The sequence below is a fragment of the Aquarana catesbeiana genome, linkage group LG06 (genome assembly GCF_042186555.1).
Source record: "Aquarana catesbeiana isolate 2022-GZ linkage group LG06, ASM4218655v1, whole genome shotgun sequence".
Taxonomy (NCBI): Eukaryota; Metazoa; Chordata; class Amphibia; order Anura; family Ranidae; genus Aquarana; species Aquarana catesbeiana.
In genome coordinates, this window is record NC_133329.1 from 399132663 (window position 1) to 399152870 (window position 20208).

The following is a 20208-nucleotide window of genomic DNA, read 5'->3' on the forward strand; positions in this document are numbered from 1 at the left end:
CAAGTGATCCGCTTGATGCCGATAAACGTGACTAAATATAGTAGTGATTGTTTTTTTTTCTTCATGCAGCACGGCACACAATGGTGGGCAGTGGCCCCTTACCTGAGGGTAATGGGGTGCTCGCGTTTAGCCAATTTTAGGCATGGCAGCCTTTAGTTGGTAAGACCATGGAATCAACCAGCAGTGGGGGCGGTAGTGGTACAATCCTATCCTGGCTTGTCTCCTCTAAGGACATGCGTCTCCAAGTAGTGTCCCGGGGTCACCAAGATAGAAACCAAAAGGAAGATCCCACAATGGTGGGATATTGTTTGGCAAAGATTCGAATTTTATTAAAATACACAAATACTCACATTAAAAACAAAGATACTGGGCGGAGATACGATGAACGGCGAGCTCGTAATACAAGTCAAACATAGAGTGCCTGTCCCGTCCCTACGCGTGACGTCATGACCCACGTGACTTCATCAGGGGATACAGGGATCTCCGCCCAGTATCTTTGTTTTTAATGTATTTGTGTATTTTAATAAAATTCGAATCTTTGCCAAACAATAATAGTCCTTAGAGGAGACAAGCCAGGATAGGATTGTACCACTACCGCCCCCACTGCTGGTTGATTCCATGGTCTTACCAATTAAAGGCTGCCATGCCTAAAATTGGCTAAACGCGAGTACCCCATTACCCTCAGGTAAGGGGCCACTGCCCACCATTGTGTGACGTGCTGCATGAAGAAAAAAAACAATCACTACTATATTTAGTCACGTTTATCGGCATCAAGCGGATCACTTGTATACACTATTTTTTGGACTTTATGCTGATTATTATTTTTAGTGGATCACTGTTTTATGCACGTTTATTAGTGGACTTTATTGGCTTTAATAGCACATGGTTCCATACAAACCGTCACTTATATTATGTATGTATGAGCACCATTCATGTTTTATATATACACTCGTTTTCTGCGTGCCTAGTTGTATCAGGTGCATATAAGTTCAGTCAGAGATTGTTATGCTATATATATTATTCTTAGATTTTTTGGATTTTATCATATTCTTGTGCATAAGGGTGTTATTGTCACTTATAATATGTTTTTATGAGCACTAGTCACTTTTGTATACACTTATATGGTATGTGCCTGGCTATCATCTTTAGCCAATACTGCTATTAGAATTTTTATAGGTTGAAGTATCACGTTATGTTATATCTATATATATATTTGTATTCTAGAGTCACCAATAGTTATTGTGTCACAACATACACAGTTATTTTATTGAGATCTTTTCACACACACATTGAGAGGATTAGCGCAGCACCACACTCTTACCTATTGGTCAGCAAAAACTGTGCCAAATGCTGTATTATTGGACGTTTAAGCAGATTTTTTTTTTTACATGATGATTGCTTATTACAGTGATAGTCACTGTATAAGCAATATTTTTTACACTGTGAATGGGATCCATTTATATGCCATTGCGAACTATTGTGATAGCCGAGATTGACCACAGTTATCACATGGTACAGGACCACTGTGATTGGCCTTGTACAATGGGATTAATGTTTCAATCACAGACATCACAATAGTATACTATGGCTATGAATGACAGAGTCATCGTTTACAACTGACGTGATCTCTGGGATTGGTCACAGCGATCACATGGTACCAAGACTGCACACAACAGCCTGGTACAATGGTCTGTGTTCCACTGTGTGTGGTGGACCACAGCTGGTCACAGATCACACCACTGCACTGCCCCTGGGGCTCGCTAGTGGGAGGATGTCATATGACATCCACCCGGAATAACAAAGCACCCACCGCAGCTGTATTATTACAACAGACTGGCTGGGAAGTGGTTAAGCCAAACACAGCCAGGCAGTCCCCGTACTTCCCTTGTGACTGGGTCACTTTAACCGTCTCAGGCATAAGTCATCCATGCCAATAGAATGCTAATCTCTGCTCCAATTGACAGCTTTGCACACTCCACACTATGAAAGCATGCCGTCATAGATAGCTCTCGGTCTCAGCTAATGACTGGGGACCAATCAGCATAGTTTTCAATTAATGAGATCACCATGTCAGCTAATCCGGAGAACAGAAAACTCTCTCTGCTCAAGTTTAACCTCCCTGACGGTATTCCCGAGTCTGGCTCGGGGTGGATTTTCAGTATCAAAGGCGGTAACCCCGAGCCAGACTCGGGATCGCATCGCAGGATCCAGGAAGAGCTTACTTACCTTGTTCCCTGGATCCTGCGATGACTCCCCGCAGTGTGAGCGAGTCGTCCTCCGCTCGATCTATCACTGTGCCCGGGCTCCGTTCCCTTGCGAGCATTGCGACGAACGGGGGCGGAGAACGGCGCCAAATTCAAAAAGTAAAAAACACAATACATATACAGTACACTTTAATCTTACAGATTACATTACTGTATCAATTTATCTCAACTCACTTTTGTCCCTAGTGGTTTCTCCAGGGCCCTGCATGCAGTTTTATATTAGAATCACTTGCAGAATTGAGCGATAGTGATTTGTGGGGAAATCCGTCATCAAACACTGAAAGTAATGACAGCGACAATTCTGCAACTACACTACACAATTCTGCAAGTACATTTCTGTGTTTTTGATTTGATTACATTATTGAATCATTTTTATTAGTATTATATTATTAATTCTTATAATTATTAATAGTTATTTTTTATATTATAATTTAGTGTTTCAAACTTTATCATACCCAGGATGTCTACTAGACTCTTGTTTGGACAGATTAAAGTGAGTTATTCCTAAAAATTACAGGCCTACAATATAAAACGCTAAATTTCGATGCAAAATAATGGTGCCGCTTTCAGCACCAAAAATCTGAAATAATCATACCGCCAGGGAGGTTAAAGGGCCAGTTCACCTTTTCCCCAAAACAGCCTATGCAGGAAAGGGTTGCCTGTAGATGAAAACCAACTGTGCAGCTTAAAGGTGTTGTAAAGGCAGAATGTTCTTTTATCTTAATGCATTCTATGCATTAAGATAAAAAACATTCTGTGTGCAGCAGCCCCCCCCAGCACCCCCTTAATTACCTACCTGAGCCCCTTCTCTATCCAGCAATGTCCACGATCCCCTCAGTCATCCAGGACATCCTCCTGATTGGCTGAGACAGAGCAGCTGCGTCATTGGCTCATGCGGCTGTCAAAGTCAGTCAGCCAATCAGGGGAGGGGGCAGGTCGGGGGCTCTGTTACTGAATGGATACACGGAGCTCTGACGCGATTCGGGTGCCCCCTGTAGCAAGCTGCTGGCTGAGGGGCGCTCAAAGGAGGGAGGGGCCAGGAGCAGCAAAGAGGGACCCGAGAAGAGGAGGATCTGGGCTGCTCTGTGCAAAACCAACTGCACAGGGGAGGTAAGTATATGTTTGTTATTTAAAAAAATAAAAAAAACGAGCCTTTACAATCACTTTAAGGCTGGGTTCACACTATTGCGAATTTGATGCAGCTTTTCCCCACATCCAATTCGCATAGCAGGAGATTGTGACCGGCTCCCTATGGAGCCGGTTCACACATTTCTGCAGTGGCTCCAGTGCGAACTGCAAAGGAGCCCGGTGCATCTTTTGGTCCCTTTCAGGTCCGAATTCAGCCCAAAATTCAGGCTGAAATGGTGAATGGAGACACACCGGACTGCTGCTGTGAGCCGCTGCGCGTTCTAGTGCGAGCCCAGCCTAAAAGTCAATAATGCCCCCGCTGTAGGTGTAATCCATTTATGTACATCCCAAAGCCTGGTAGAATTTCCGCAGAGATGATGTCCCACAATCCTGCCTTGTTGCTGTAACATTGCTAACATGGTCCCTGCCATTACTACCTCTATTACAGGAGCAAGCTCTCTGCAATTTAAACCCCTTTGCATGAGAACTCCCAATTCCATGTTGCAACAGGTCAGAGCTCAATGCTGCTCCAATGGAGGAGGAGGAGAGCGGAGAGCTTAAACCATGCTTGTGCAGGGATTTGAATTGGAGAGAGCTGAGAAAAAGAAAGGTGGCGCCAACTGAGGGAGGCGCCAACTGAGTGTAGTATTATAGTAGGTTTTATTAGCACAAGGTGAAGAAACACTTACAGGATGAAGGGTTAAAAAGGTGCTCATACTAGGGTAGTCTGCCCGGGATGTAGTGCCGTCATCGGAGAGCTCACTCTTGTGAGAGTTGGCACAAGCAGTCCACAACATCACCAACCTCATCTGCAGATCTTGCCCATAATTGTCCTCTCCGCTCCTCCCAAGACCTCCTGCTTTCTAGATTCCTTGTTACCTCCTCCCATGCTCACCTCCAGGACTTCTCCAGAGTCTCTCCCATCCTCTGGGACTCCCTGCCCCAGTATGTCTGGTCAGCTCCTAACCTTTAGGCAATCCCTGAAAACTCACGTATTCAGGGAAGCCTACCCCATGTCCACCTAAGAACTGTACCCGAGTCACCTCCATCCCATCATCCCCGGTAGCTATTACCTTTTGTGCCACCTCCCCCTCCCTTTAGATTGTAAGCTCCATGAGCAGGGCCCTCCTATTCGTTCTGTATTGAACTATATTGTAATCGTACTGACCGCCTTTACATTGTTAATCCCTGCGCAAACTGTTGGTGCTATATAAATCCTCTATAATAATAAAAATAATCTTAGCAACGTCCTAGCAAAAAGTCAGGATTAAGGGAACACTAGCTCTGACAGGTTTTTCTGCCAGGCTTCGGGGTGGTTTGTAAATGGCCCACATTAACAGCCACTATTTAACTTTAAATAAAGCTGCACAGTTGGTTTTTATCTATAGGCGCCCTTTTACCTGCGTAAAAAGTTATTTTTGGAAAGGTGAACTAACCCCTTGTGAATCCTGGATGGAAGTTGTGTGAATCTGGGGTAATGACATTCAAAGACAGACACCATAGAGTTGTCAAGGTAACTGAAACATACTGGTGCTGCTAAATTTGGCCCACACACATTAAAGTAAAGCTATAGACAAAAAAACTTGTTTTTTTCATTTTGGATAAAGTAAGGGAGGCTTATACCCAGATAGCAAGGATAACTTGCCACAAATTTGAGGCAGTGTTGAATTGTATGTCTTGTTAACCTGCTGTAGATTCTCAATGGTAAGTTGTACACTTGCAGAGTACTTAAGCGCTTGCCGACCAGCCGCCGTCATTATACTGCTGCAGGTCGGCACAATCTCGTGAACCTTCGTAGCTATACGTCAGTTCACGGCATTGGGATAGCAGGCGTGCGTACGCACCCGCTGCACTGCGAGGGATGCCGATGCTCGTGGCCGGCAGTCACGATGACCACCGGCCACGAGCGATCGCGAGAGGCAGAACAGGGACATGTGTGTGTGTAAACACACAAATCCCTGCTCTGTTCTGTGAGGAGTGACAGATCACGAGTTCCTAATACCTACGAATCACGATCTGTCATTTCTTCTAGGTCAGTCCCCTCCCCCTACAGTTAGAACACACAGTCGGGGAACACAGTTAAACCCTTGATCGCCCCCTAGTGTTAACCCCTTCCCTGCCAATGACATTTATACAGTACTCAGTGCATTTTTATAGCACTGATCGCTGTATAAATGACAATGGTCCCAAAAATGTGTCAAAAGTGTCCGATGTGTTCGCCATGTCGCAGTCCCGATAAAAATCGCAGATCGCCGCCATTACTAGTAAAAAAAAATAAATAATAAAAATGCTATAAATCTATCCCCTATTTTGTAGACGCTATAACTTTTGCGCAAACCAATCAATATACGCTTATTGCATTTTTTTTTTTTACCAAAAATATGTAGAAGAATACATATCGGCCTAAACTGAGAAAAAATTGGCTTTTTAAAAAAAAAAAAAAAAAATGGGGATATTTATTATAGCAAAAAGTACAAAACGTGTTTTTTTCAAAATTGACGCTATTTTTATGTTTATAGGGCAAAAAATAAAAACCGCAGAGGTGATCAAATACCACCAAAAGAAAGCTCTATTTGTGGGGAAAAAAAGGACGTCAATTTTGTTTGGGTGCAACGTCGCACGACCGCGCAATTGTCAGTTAAAGCGACGCAGTGCCAAATCGCAAAAAATGGCCCGGTCATTCAGCAGCCAAATCTTCCGGGGCTGAAGTGGTTAAAGCACAAAGTTCTAGTTGTAGAGCAAGAGCAAAGTTGCAGTGGTGAGTCTAAAGCAAGAGCTCTGCAAGTCTACAGCATGAAAATTCAGCCACAGTGACCCCCTGTGGTGGGATGACTATTGCACAACATAACTGAGCCCGAATTTACAGCAGATTTGCAGAATGTTTGCAAAGAAAGTTGATCTGGAGTCACGCAATGAGGACTTGCTGCAATTGTGCAACAAACTTGTGAAGCTGGGCAAGTCTAGCAATAGCTTAGCAAGCCATTTTTACACTTGCAGCACCATTGCTTGCTATCTAGGTAACACCTGTCAATGTTTTTTGACATTTGTTTCTTATTGAGGAGATTTCCCGTGACTTCCTGTTTCATAAACAAAACCGTAATTGAGAAGGCATTCATCTAAAATGAAGGAATCTCTGGTTGTCTCCAGATCTAGTGTCCCCATTGGAAGATTACTGTTCTGCAGACAACGCATAATTTGAGATTTACTGTCACTTTCGGTGATAAACAGGATAAGGAGGGCGAATATCACTAACGGGGACACAGACAAGAGGACTTGTGAGAATCTTCAGATGTAAGAGAAGAGCAAACCTTGTATAATGTCATCTGTCTGAACTTCCGTCTCCTCGTCGTTATTCAGGCAATGCACGGTCTCCTTCTCTATGTCTTCCTTTCTCAGGGTTTTAGCGTCTACGATAGCCCAACCCTTCTTCGCCTTCGCCTCCATCACCTACAGCATTAAGGTTTATGTGAATCCTAATGAGGCCAATTCGTTCTGTGCATTAGAGTTCATTAGAATGCGTATAACTTACTTTGCTTATTTTACAGTGGGGGGAAAATAATGATTTGATCCTCTGCAGATTTTGTCATTTTTCCCGACTTAAAAAGAAATGAAGGGTCTATCATTTTTATCATAGGCGTATTTTATAGGATAGAGACAGAATATCAACCAAAAACCCAGAAAAAACACACAATACAAATGTTATAAATTGAGTTGCAGTTCAGTGAGTAAAATAAGTATTTGATCCCCAAGCAAAACATGACTTGGTGGAGAAACCCTTGTTGGCAAGCACAGAGGTCAGACGTTTCTTGTAGTTGGTAACCAGGTTTGCTCACATCTCAGGAGGGATTTTGGTCCACTCTTCTTTACAGATCTTCTGTAAATCCTTGAGGTTTTTTGGCTGTCACTTGGCAACTCGAAGTTTCAGCTCCCTCCATAAATTTTCTATAGGATTAAGGTCTGAAGACTGGCTAGGCCACTCCATGACCTTAATGTGCTTCTTCTTGAGCCACTACTTTGTTGCCTTGGTGGTATTTTTGGGTCACTGTCATGCTGGATCCACGACCCATCTTCAGTGTTCTGGCTGAGGGAAGAAGGTTCTCATCCAAGATTTTACAATACATGGCCCGCCCCTCAATGCGGCAAAGTCGGCCTGTACCTTTAGCAGAGAAACATCCCCAAATCATGTTTCCACCTCCGTGCCTGACTGTAGGGATGGTGTTCTTAGGGTCATAGTCAGCATTTTTCTTTCTCCAAACACGGCGAGTCGAGTTAATGCCAAACAGCTAAATTTCGGTCTGATCTGACAACAGCACCTTCTCCCAATCCTTCTCCGAATCATTTAGCTGTTCATTGGAATGACTGTACATGTGCCTTCTTGAGGAGGGGGGGGGACTCGCCGTGTTTGGAGGAAGAAAAATGCTGACTATGACCCTAAGAACACCATCCTTACAGTCAAGCACGGAGGTGCAAACATTATGCTGTCCGATTGTCATCCGATCCGCTGGGCGGATAGCGAACGTATCCCCATCCGAATTACTGCCCATGATCTGACGTTTGCAGCGAAATTGAACATGTATGTGTGTAATCACCGTTTGCAAACGTGTGAACGCCTGTGCGTGCTAGCACGGGGGGAGGGGGGGGATGGTACACTTTAAATGATTATTTTTTTCATTAAAAATTTATTTTATTTTTTACTCATTTATTTTACACACTGTTGCTGTAAATTATTTATTTTTTTGATCAGTTATTGCTGTCACAAGTAATATAAACATCCTTGTGACAGCAACAGGCGGGTCTATAAGACCCCAAATCCCTCCCCTGACCATTAAAAACACTAAGATTAGCGTTTTGAATACTTTTGAGTTCTAAAAAAATGGGGTCGCTGACATCCAGGGTACACCAGAAGTGATGTCATGTCATCGCCTCCTGGTTACCATAGCAGAGAGGTAGAAAGAAATCCTGGATAGCCGCACTCTGGGATAAGGACATCTTAATTTCAATAAAATCCAACAATACAGTCAATTGCAGAGACGTACAGGGTGGTAGACTGCTAACGCGTTTCACATCATTTGGATGCTTATTCATAGCTAGAGAGGGATTGTAGCAGTGTGGTATAAATAGAAAAGTAAAAAAGTAAAAGAGGGGGGGCGGGGTATGCATGCCGGTAAAACAACCAATCACCGTACTGCATAGCAAAAACCCACCCTCTCAGTGTGATTAAAACAATAATGATCCCATTATAAAAACCTACACCTGCAAAAAGAGGAGAGAAAACATCCATTGTTAACCTAACCAAAATGCATAAAGAAAAATATAAGTAGACAAAACTGTCACTGCAAACCAGCAAAGCCAGCACCTGGAACCAGTTCTTACTAGGGCGGTGTCATTCCAGAGCAAGAGTGTTTGTGAGCTGCATCTCCTTTTTTCTTACCATAGCAGAGACCCAATCAAAGCTGATCCCGGCTACGTAAGGGTCTCAAACGAGCTGGCGGACGTGCTGGCTGGTAGCTCGGGTCTCCCAGTGGGACGGGAGAACCCAAGCAAGCCGCGGAAGGCGGCAGGAGGGGGGGGATGTCCACTCTAGTAGCTTGTAATAGCAATTGAGAAGCTAGTTAGCTGCCCCGATTGCTATCACAAGAGAGCCGACCATTGGCTCTGGCTCTAAAAAATGGCACCGGGCAGATGCCTGCAGCTGCTGGAGGCATCACCTCGATACAACCACTTGAAGCCAATTGACATACCAGGTATGTGATTTGGCAGCAAATGGATATCTAAATATCTTATTTTTGACTTTTGTAAAGTGGTCACGTGACCATTCTTCCATCTTGTATCACAGAAGGCAAGGGCGGGGGGCAGAAATTCATTCCACCAATGTCACACAGGAAGGAGTTTTGGCATCCTTATGCCGTAGGCAAGGAAAGAGGAATGACTTGGGTACATCACTAGACACTTCCTACCGTGTTTCCCCGAAAATAAGCCCGGGTATTATATTACTTTAGGCAACAAAAGGCCCAGTAGGGCTTATTTTTCGGGTAGGTCTTAACATATTCTCTCTCTCTCCCTGCCTGCCAGGAAAACCCCAGTTTGAACAAACTTAAAATGCCCAAATCCTTTCTTTTACAGTAGCACACAATACAGAATGTGTGTGCCCCTGCAATCTAACAGTGCCAAACACTTCAGCTCTCCTCCACCTCTCCCAGCCGCCAGCGAGGGACCCCAGCCCCCCTCCCTCTGCAATGCTCGAAGTAGGGAAGAGAGCACACCAGCCAGCATGTGAAGAAAAAAAAAAATCTGTAAATACTGTGTGGAGACAGGAGTATCCATGCTGCATACCGCACACAGTATGACATGTTGATTGCAGAGGCTCTGCACCGTACCTTCAGCGACCCGCCGAAGCTCTGCGAAGGGACGGGGGGCCGAGATCCCCCGCAGACAGGCGGGAGAAGAGGAGAGCAGCGGGGAGATCAGCTGAGCGCCGCTATGTATCAAAGGCAACTGACATCGCTAAAGACACACACACAGCACACCGCCGTAACAGGGTTATACCGCGTTTCCTCGAAAAGCACACAATCACCTCGAACTAGGGCTTATTTTCGGGGTACTGCTTATATTGCAGCCCTCCTGGAAAATAGCGCTAGGTCTTATTTTTGGGGTAGGTCTTATTTTCGGGGAAACACTGTATCTACAACAGTATTCTGAATGTCAATGAAGGGTACAACGAGATAGGGGGGGGCACCAGCAGGTACACATAGCACACCGCCGTAACAGGATTATAGCGCATTTCCTCGAAAAGCACACAATCACCTCGAACTAGGGCTTATTTTCGGGGTAGGGCTTATATTGCAGCCCCCCTGGAAAATAGCGCTAGGTCTTATTTTCGGGGTAGGTCTTATTTTCGGGGGAAACGCGGCATCTACAGCAGTATTCTGAATGTAAATGAAGGGTACGAGATAGGGGGGGTGCCAACAGGTACACATAGCACCCCGCCATAAGAGGATTATACCGCGTTTCCTCGAAAAGCACACAATCGCCTCGAATTAGGGCTTATGTTCGGGATAGAGCTTATATTGCAGCCCTCCTGGAAAATAGCGATAGGTCTTATTTTCGGGGGAAACACGGTATCTACAGCAGTATTCTGAATGTCAATGAAGGGTACAACGAGATAGGGGGCGTCAGCAGGTACGACAGTCATCCCTAAACACTCTGGACCTAAACAGTGAGCTGTGGAGAAAGGCTTGGCATTGGGATGGGTCAGCAGGGATGATTGCCATTCCCTATCCACAGAAGTGTGCTGCCTGTAAATGAAGAGAATGGGGTGGGGTGGGGTGGGGTGGGGATGGGTGCGGAGGAGGAGGGGGTCAGGGGTTATGAACGAGTCAGCAGGGATGATAGAAAATCCGGTCCCTGATTAGCTCTATGGTCACCCGGCAGAACCACCAAATGCACTTCTCACGAGGAAGGTGGCGGGAGGAGGATGTCCCCTCCCACTGCTTGTAAAAGCAAATCAGCAGCTAATTAGCCACCAGGATTGCTTTTACAAGAAAGCCAACCGCCGGCTGGGAGAAACGATACCGGGATGATGCCTACAGCAGGCATCATCACGGTATAACCAAAGTTGGGTGACATACAGGTACGTCACTTAGCGTTAAGTGGTTAAATGACAGTGACTGATTCGCTACCAGTGAATGTTTGGTGAAAGTCACATTCGCTTCTTTCAGTGTATAAACATCACATTGTCAGAACACTGGACTAGGCCATGCTCTTCCCTCCAGTCAGTTGGCGATATACTTACAGATTTGTACCCCACAATGCGTATGGAAATTTTGGAACCGATGGTAAGTAGGCAGGGCCAAGGCATAGGCCTCCTCTCTATCTTCTTAAAGATGGAAAGCTGTTCTAGACTGTCCCTAGGATCCAAAAAAAAGTAAAAAGGAAAAAAACCTGTAAAACACATCCATCAAATACAATCAAAATGTAGAGAGATGGCAGCAAAATGGTAAAGGTGAGAACAACTCAAGAGAACCTGTGAAAGCAACAAAGCTCAGTCGACCGATTCCCTCCCCAACATTCCATAAGTATATTTCTTTCACCTTGTGTGAGGAGCATGCGACTCCCTCCCTTTCCTCCCACATGACTACGCTGCTGCTTAAGCCGGCCATAGATGGACTGAAATTGGGCTAGTTTAGCAGGAAACAGCCGAATTTCAATCCATCTATAGGCAGGATGGTTGTACTGAATTCGATCTATCATTTGACTTCAGGACAATCAGCCTATCAGTTTTTTTTCCCCGTTCGATCACTTCCAGCAGATATAGCCGCCAGCAGTGATCATTGTTTTCTGACGGCGGGAAAACCCTCCCGCTGTCAGAATACAATAGCGCAGCGGAAAGGATTCCCCCATCAACACAGTCAGTTTTCTTTCCTTTAACCTCTGGTTGAAGGAAAGAAAAGTGAATAATGTATGCCTGCCTTAGTGATTGGCTGTTCAGACACCCAGCGCTGTCACATGGGGGATGGGAGGGAAGAGTCTTTGGACTTAAGAGTAGGGCTGCAACTAACGATTATTTTCGATTAATCGGTTAAGAACCTTAAAGAAAAGTGTGGTGTATAATTCAGTTAATATGTAAAGTTTTAAAAAAGGCAATTTATTCTTAAATATCTATATGAAGTGGTAAACATAAATAAATCTGAGAATAACAGACAGAAGAGATATACTGTATATACTATTAGAGGAGATATACTGTATATACTATTAGAGGAGATATACTGTATATACTATTAGAGGAGATATACTGTATATGCTATTAGAAGAGATATATTGTATATACTATTAGAGGAGATATACTGTGCATATACTATTAGAGGAGATATATACTATTAGAAGAGATATACTGTATATACTATTAGAGATATACTGTATATACTATTAGAAGAGATACTGTATAAACTATTAGAGGAGAGATATACTGTATATACTATTAGAGGAGAGATATACTGTATAAACTATTAGAGGAGATATAACGTATAAACTATTAGAGGAGATATACTGTATATACTGTATAAACTATTAGAGGAGATATACTGTATATACTATTAGAGGATATATACCAGGGGTCTCAAACTCAAATTGCCTGAGGGCCACATGACAAGTTTTCATATCCCATGGGGGGCCGCATGCAAACTTTTAAAACTTCAAAAGCAATGAACTATACCAGCAATAATATACTATACTATACCCAGCACTGGTGTCAGCAAACGCATTATACCCAGTACTGGTGTCCGTAAGCGCATTATTAACCCAGCATTGGTGTCAGCAAACGCATTATTAACTACCCAGCATTACCCCTCCCACACTGCACAAATAGCCACACACTGCACAAATAGCCCCACACTCCATAAAATACCCCCCACACTCCATAAAATACCCCCCACACTCCATAAAATACCCCCACACTACACAATTACCCCCCACACTGCACAATCACCCTCCACACTGCATAAAATACCCCCCACACTGCACAAATTTCTACCCCAGTCACCCCACTAAGGACTTTGCCTCAGTGTGATGGCTCACTCACCTCTCCTGGCAGTCAGGATCATCTGCCTCCCAAATCCTCTCCTCCTGGCTTCCATACAGGCCTAGTGACAGGGGACCCAGAGAACACAATCTCCCGCCCTGAGGTGGCAGCAGGACCCTGGTTTGGAGCTCTGGTCGATCGTCAATGCCTAGGTGGGCGGATCGATGAGCGGATCCTTCCTCCGCTCCATTCTCAGCTCTGTTCTCTCTCTGGGCTGCAGCAGCGTGCAGCGGAGAGGACAGAAGAGATGGAGAGGTAAAGCCGATGGCCGATATATGATGACGATTTTTGTGGCCGATATTTTAGGCCGATTTGAAAAAAAAAAAACCTCACCCACTCCACTCCTCCCTGCTTGCTCCTGTCACTCTACCAAACACTTGATGTCCTCAGTACAGATGGCACTGGTTGGCTTAGGCAGGTGGCACTGGCAGGTGGCACTGTCTGTCACTGGCAGGTGGCACTGGCAGGTGGCACGTTGCACTGTTTGGAGGGTGCACTGATTGGCACTGACAGATGGCACTGGCAGGTGGCACTGATTGGCAATGGCACTGGCAGGTGGCACTTATTGGCAGTGGCACTGGTTGGCACTGGAAGGTGGCACTGGCAGGCATTGGCAAGTGGCACTGGTTTGAAACTGGCAGGTGGCACTGGTTTGGAACTGGCAGGTGGCACTATTGGCACTGACAGGTGGCACTGATTGGCGTGGCACTGGCAGGTGGCACTGATTGGCGTGGCACTGGCAGGTGGCACTGATTGGCGTGGCACTGGCAGGTGGTGGCAGGTGGCACTGGCAAGCACTGGTTGGCACTGGCAGGTGGCACTGATTGGCGTGGCACTTGCAGGTGGCGGAAGGTGGCACTGGCAGGTGGCTTTGATTGGCAGGGGCACTGGTTGGCGGTGGCACTGGCAGGCACTGGTTGGTGGTGGCACTGATTGGCGGTGGCAGGTGGCACTGGCAGGTGGTACTGGTTGGAGGTGGCAGGTGGCAATGGCAGACTGGTTGGCACTGGCAGGTGGCACTGATTGGCAGTGGCACTGGCAGCTGGCACTGACAGATGGCACTGACAGATGGCACTGATTGGCACAGGCAGGTGCCACTGGCAGGTTTCACACTGAGCGGAGTGTAACAGTGTGTGAAACTGACAAGGAGCTGTCCACACTCAGCGCTTGATGCTTGTGTGAAGCTGACACGTAGCACAGAGGAGAGAGACAGAGGGATCTGTCAGAATTGAGGTTGATGTCGGGGTGGGCGGGACCCGGCCGAGGTGGGCGGGGCCAGCAGCTGTCAAACACCAGCCAATGATTGGGCTGCTTAAGAAAAGGGGCGGGCCACATACACGTAGCTGCCCGCCCAGATCCCATTGGCTGGTGTTTGATATTGGCCGGGTCCCGCCCACCCCGGCCGGGTCCCGCCCACCCCCGACATCAACCTCAAATCTGACAGATCCCTCTGTCTCTCTCCTCCTGTTACGTGTCAGTTTCACACAAGCATCAAGCGCTGAGTGTGGAGAAGGAAGGAAGAGCAGCGGCCAGTGCTATATATCGACCTAATGGCCAAATATCGGTCGACCTCTAGTCCTTTATCAGCCCTGCCTGCGGGCCATTTTTAACCGGTCCGCGGGCCGCAAATGGCCCGCGGGCCGGTACTTTGAGACCCCTGATATATACTGTATATACTATTAGAAGAGATATACTGTATATACTATTAGAGGATAAAATGTATAAACTATTAGAGGAGATATACTGTATATACTATTAGAGGAGATATACTGTATAAACTATTAAGCTTATTGCGATTTTTTTAACCAAAAATATGTAGATTACATATCGGCCTAAAATGAGAAAAAATGTGCTTTTTTTTAAAAAAAAAAATGGGGATATTTATTAAAGCAAAAAGTACAAAATGTTGTGTTTTTTTCAAAATTGTTGGTCTTTATTTGTTTATAGCGCAAAAAATAAAAAACCGCAGAGATGATAAAATACCACCAAAAGAAAGCTCTATTTGTGGGAAAAAAATAGACGTCAATTTTGTTTAGGTGCAGCATCGCACGACCGCGTAATTGCCAGTTAAAGCGACGCAGTGCCGTATCGCAAAAAGTGCTCTGGTCAGGAAGGGGGTAAATCCTTCCAGGGCTGAAGTGGTTAAAGTCCCATCCCATCAAGGGGGTCATTTTTTTCTGTGTCATTATTGGGATGTGGTTGACAGGTTGCCCGGTCCTGTTGATGGTGGAATTTCTTTCTACATCCGTTCAAATCGCAAAATTATAAAGCTTGTCTGATGCCCCGTACACACGGTCAGGTTTTCCGATGGAAAATGTCCGATCGGAGCGTGTTGTCGGAAATTTCGACCGTGTGTGGGCTCCATCGGACATTTTCCATCGGATTTTCCGACACACAAAGTTGGAGAGCAGGAGATAAAATTTTCCGACAACAAAATCCGTTGTCGGAAATTCCGATCGCGTGTACACAAATCCGACGGACAAAGTGCCACGCATGCTCAGAATAAACAAAGAGATGAAAGCTATTGGCCACTGCCCCGTTTATAGTCCCGACGTACGTGTTTTACGTCACCGCGTTTAGAATGATCGGATTTTCCGACAACTTTGTGTGACCGTGTGTATGCAAGACAAGTTTGAGCCAACATCCGTCGGAAAAAATCCTAGGATTTTGTTGTCGGAATGTCCGAACAAAGTCCGACCGTGTGTACGGGGCATGAGAGTTCCGAAAAAGGGGCGGAGAACTGAAATTACACACTGCAAAGCTAAGTGAGGAGAGCTCCGAGAGCTGATTGGAGGGGAAGAGACAGATCCCCCTCCACACAGCACACAGGAACAGATTTGGGGCAGCCAATTAAAGGCTGTGTGCTGGGGCTCCCTCCCCGGTCACCTTTTTTTCACTTGGTGTCAGGAAAACTTGTCAGAAGTTTATCATGCTGATGAGAACTACAAGCTGTCAGCTGCAATGCATGATGGTACTTGTAGTCTATTCATCCACAGGAAACTGTGAATGAATGACATGGTCGTGTGGGCGGAGATCCACAGGGTTGTGCTGCTGCCAATTTTAGAAAGAGGGTGCGGAGAGAGAAATACCCCGCCCGCTGTCCTGGAGGGGGAGGGGGGGTGCATGCTGAACATGTTACATGTTTTTCACCCTAAACACCGGTGTAACAAGTAACATGTTCAGAAAAGTGAACTTAGCCTTTAAAATTCCTAACTCGTCACATTTACTAATCTTCATAGTTGGAAAACAAAAATCTCTTTTTTTTTTTTTTGGTCTTACCTGAAAGTGTAAACCTCGCCCAGGCCATCCTCACCCTCCAGAGCGAACATGATCTTCCTCACCATCTGGATGCCATCCTTCTGTTGCTCAGAAAACCCTTTACCAGGTCCTCGTCTGCTTCCAGCGTCTCCTCCTCCTCCTCTGTCATCATCTCCTTCCTCATCTTCATCCACAGGAAACGGCAGACTGCACAGAGACAGAATGGCTTCATGTCACTGTATACAAGGAGTTTGGCAATTCTAGAGAAATGCTTAAATAATGAAATACAATTTAACCATTTGCTGACCAGGCCTTTTCTGGAACTTTTTGTTTACAAGTTTAAATCTGTATTATTTGCTAGAAAATTACTTAGAACCCCCCAAACATTTTATATATATATATTTTTTTTAGCAGAGACCCTAGAGAATAAAATGACAATCGTTGCAATATTTTATGTGACACTTTATTTGCGCAGCGGTCTTTCAAATGCAATTTTTGGGGGAAAAAAAATACACTTTAACGAATAATAAAAAAACACAATAATTTCCCCAATTTTTTGTATAACGTGAAAGATGATGTTACGCCGAGTAAATAGATACCTAACATGTCATGCTTCAAAATTGCACACGCTCATGTTATGGCAACAAACTACAGTACTTAAAAATCTCTAAAAAAAAATAAGCATGACAGGTCCTCTTTATTGACCCCAGATCTCTGATTTACCTTTAAACCCCCCCCCCCCCCAAAAAATAGCATTTTGACTTTAACAACTTGCCGACCAGCTGCCATCATTATACGAGGTCGGCACGATCCCGCAAATCGCAGTAGGTGTACGTCGGCAACTTTAAGGGCGATAGCAGGCACGCGGGGGACCCGATGCTCGCTGGCCACCCACGATCGCGGGCACGAGAGCCAGAGCGGGGATCTGTGTGTATCTAAACACACAGATCCCCGTTCTGACAGAGGGGAGAGACAAATCTGCTGTTCTTAATAATCAGGAACAGCGATATGTCTCCTACTCCAGTCAGTCCCATCCCCCCACAGTTGGAAACACACAGAGGGAACACATTTAACCCCTTGATCGCCACCTAGTGTTAACCCCTTCCCTGCCAGTGACATTTATACAGTAATCAGTGGCTCTGATCGCTGTATGAATGTCAATGGTCCCAAAAAATTGTCAAAAGTTTCTGATCTGTCCGCCGCAATATCGCAGTCCCGCTAAAAATCTCAGATCGCAGGCTCAGATTTATAGACGCTATAACTTTTGCGCAAACCAATCAATATACGCTTATTGTGATTTTTTTTTACCAAAAATATTGTAGAAGAATAAATATCGGCCTAAACTGATGAAGAATTTTTTTGGATATTTATTATAGCAAAAAGTAAAAAATATTGTTTTTTGTTTTTTTAAATTGTCGCTTTTTTTGTTTATAGCGCAAAAAATAAAAACCGCAGCGCTGATCAAATACCACCAAAAGAAAGCTCTATTAGAAAAAAAGGACGCTGTTTGGGTACAGCGTCGCACGACCGCGCAATTGTCAGTTAAAGCAACGCAGTGCCGTATCGCTAAAAAAAAAAATGGCCTGGTCATTAAGGGGGAAAATCTAACGTTCTGTAAGTGGTTTTAAAAAAAAAAAAAATCATTTGTTTTGGCCCAAGAACCGGAAGTGACATCAGAGGTTTGTACCTGTCCTCCAAGGGCATAGAGCCTGGGTGGTGGCCATCTTGCCCTCACTCGACTTCCTGCCCAGCAAACGGCCACATCGGATCGCTCTCTGGCTTTACCAACGGCTCTGGTAAGCCCGGAAATGACCAGAAAGTGGTGTGGGGGGGGGGGGGGGGCACCTCTCCTGCCGCCTCTAAAAGTGATCCCGCGGCGATTGCTTCTGCGGGGCCACTTTTATCCGACGCAGAATTGCCCATAGTAAGAAATTATACCGGGGTTATGACAGCTAGCTGCTGCCATAACCCTGGTATTTAACTTCAAAGTAATGACGTATTTTTACTATTGGCAGGCGGGCCCGCAAGTAGATTTTAGTCAACTAAAACGTACTAGAGATTTTAGTCTAAAAAAAAAAAAAAAAAAAATTTTAGTCTAACTAAAATACGACTAAAACAATTCAGATGACGAAAATACGACTAAAACTAAAACGGCATTTTGGTCAAAAGACTATGACTAAAACGAAATCGAAATTAACCACTTGACCACTGGGCACTTAAACCCCCTTCCTAACCAGACCAATTTTCAGCTTTTGGTGCTCTCACATTTTGAATGACAATTACTCAGTCATGCAACACTGTACCCATATGAAATTTTTGTCCTTTTTTTCACACAAATAGAGCTTTATTTTGGTGGTATTTAATCACCACTGGGTTCTTTATTTTTTGCGCTATAAAAGAAAAAAGACCGAAAATTCTGTACAAAAATAAATTTTTCTTCATTTCTGTTATAAAATTTTGCAAATTAGTAATTTTTCTTCATATATTTTGGCCAAAATTTATACCGCTACATATCTTTGGTAAAAATAACCCAAATCGGTGGATATTATTTGGTCTTTGTGAAAGTTATAGCGTCCAAAAGCTATGGTGCGAATATCTGAAAATTGATCACACCTGAAGTACTGACGGCCTATCTAATTTCTTGAGACCCTAACATGCCAGAAAAGTACAAATACCCCCCAAATGACCCCTTTTTGGAAATAAGACATTCCAAGGTATTTAGAAAGATGCATGGTGAGTTTTTTGAAGTTGTCATTTTTTCCCACAATTCTTTGCAAATCAAGTTTTTTTTTTTTTACTTTTTTTTTTTTCACAAAATTGTCATATTAGCAGGTTATTTCTTACACTCCACATATGCATACCACAAATTGCACCCCAAAACACATTTTGCTATTACTCCCGAGTACGGTGATACCACATGTGTGAGACTTTTACACAGCGTGGCCACATACAGAGGCCCAACATGCAGGGGAGCACCTTCAGGCATTCTGGAGTGCCCAGGCCAATTCTGACATTTCTCTCCTACATGTAAAAATCATCATTTATTAGCTAGAAAATTACATAGAACCCCAAAACATTATATATGTTTTTTTTAGCAAAGACCCTAGAGAATACAATGGCGGTCGTTGCAACTTTTTATCTCACACGGTATTTGCGCAGCAATTTTTTTAACGCTTTTTTTTGGAAAAAAAAACTGTTTTGTGCTTTACAAAAACCAAAACAGTAAATTTAGCCCAATGTTTTTGCATAATGTGAAAGATGAAGTTATGCCGAGTAAATAGATACCCAACATGTCACCTTTCAAAATTGCATGCGCTTGTGGAATGGCGCCAAACTTTGCTACTCAAAAATCCCCATAGGCGACGCTTTAAAATTTTTTACTGGTTACATGTTTTGAGTTACAGAGGAGGTCTAGGGCCAAAATTTTTGCGCTCGCTCTACCGATCGCAGTGATACCTCACATGTGTGGTTTGAACACCGTTTTCATATGTGGGCGGGACTTACATATGCGTTCGCTTCTGCATGCAAGCACACAGGGACAGGGGTGCTTTAAAATTTTTTTTTTTTTTTTATTGTTCATTTTACTTTATTTATTTTTGTTTGATGCTTTTTTACAAAAAATAAAATTTTGACCACTTTTATTCCTATTACAAGGAATGTAAACATCCCTTGTAATAGGTATATGGCATGACAGGTCCTCTTTACAATGAGATATGGGGTCAATAAGACCCCACATCTCACCTCTAGGCTGGGAAGCCTGAAATAAAAAAAAAAAAGAAAAAAACGATCCTGGCTTCGATCGTAGCGGTGAGTCGGTAGAAGCAGCGGAGTGCGGCGGGAGGGGGGACATCCCCTCTCGCCTCCCGTAAGAATGATCAAGCAGTGGAACAGCCGCTATGATCATTCTTATGGTGTAGGGAATCGCCGGCTGAAAAAGCTGATATCTGAATGATGCCTGTAGCTGCAGGCTTTATTCAGATA

General features: G+C 44.4%; 1 protein-coding gene across 1 annotated transcript in view; it reads right to left on the minus strand.

Moving 5' to 3' along the window:
* XRCC5 (X-ray repair cross complementing 5) overlaps positions 1-20208 on the minus strand; it is a 136184-nt gene that overhangs the window by 92556 nt on the left and 23420 nt on the right. The window contains exons 6-8 of the mRNA XM_073634408.1: positions 16249-16434; positions 11185-11299; positions 6701-6839 (exon numbers count right to left, since the gene is read on the minus strand). Coding sequence (XP_073490509.1) covers positions 6701-6839; positions 11185-11299; positions 16249-16434 — 440 coding nt within the window. The remainder of the gene's footprint in view (positions 1-6700; positions 6840-11184; positions 11300-16248; positions 16435-20208) is intronic.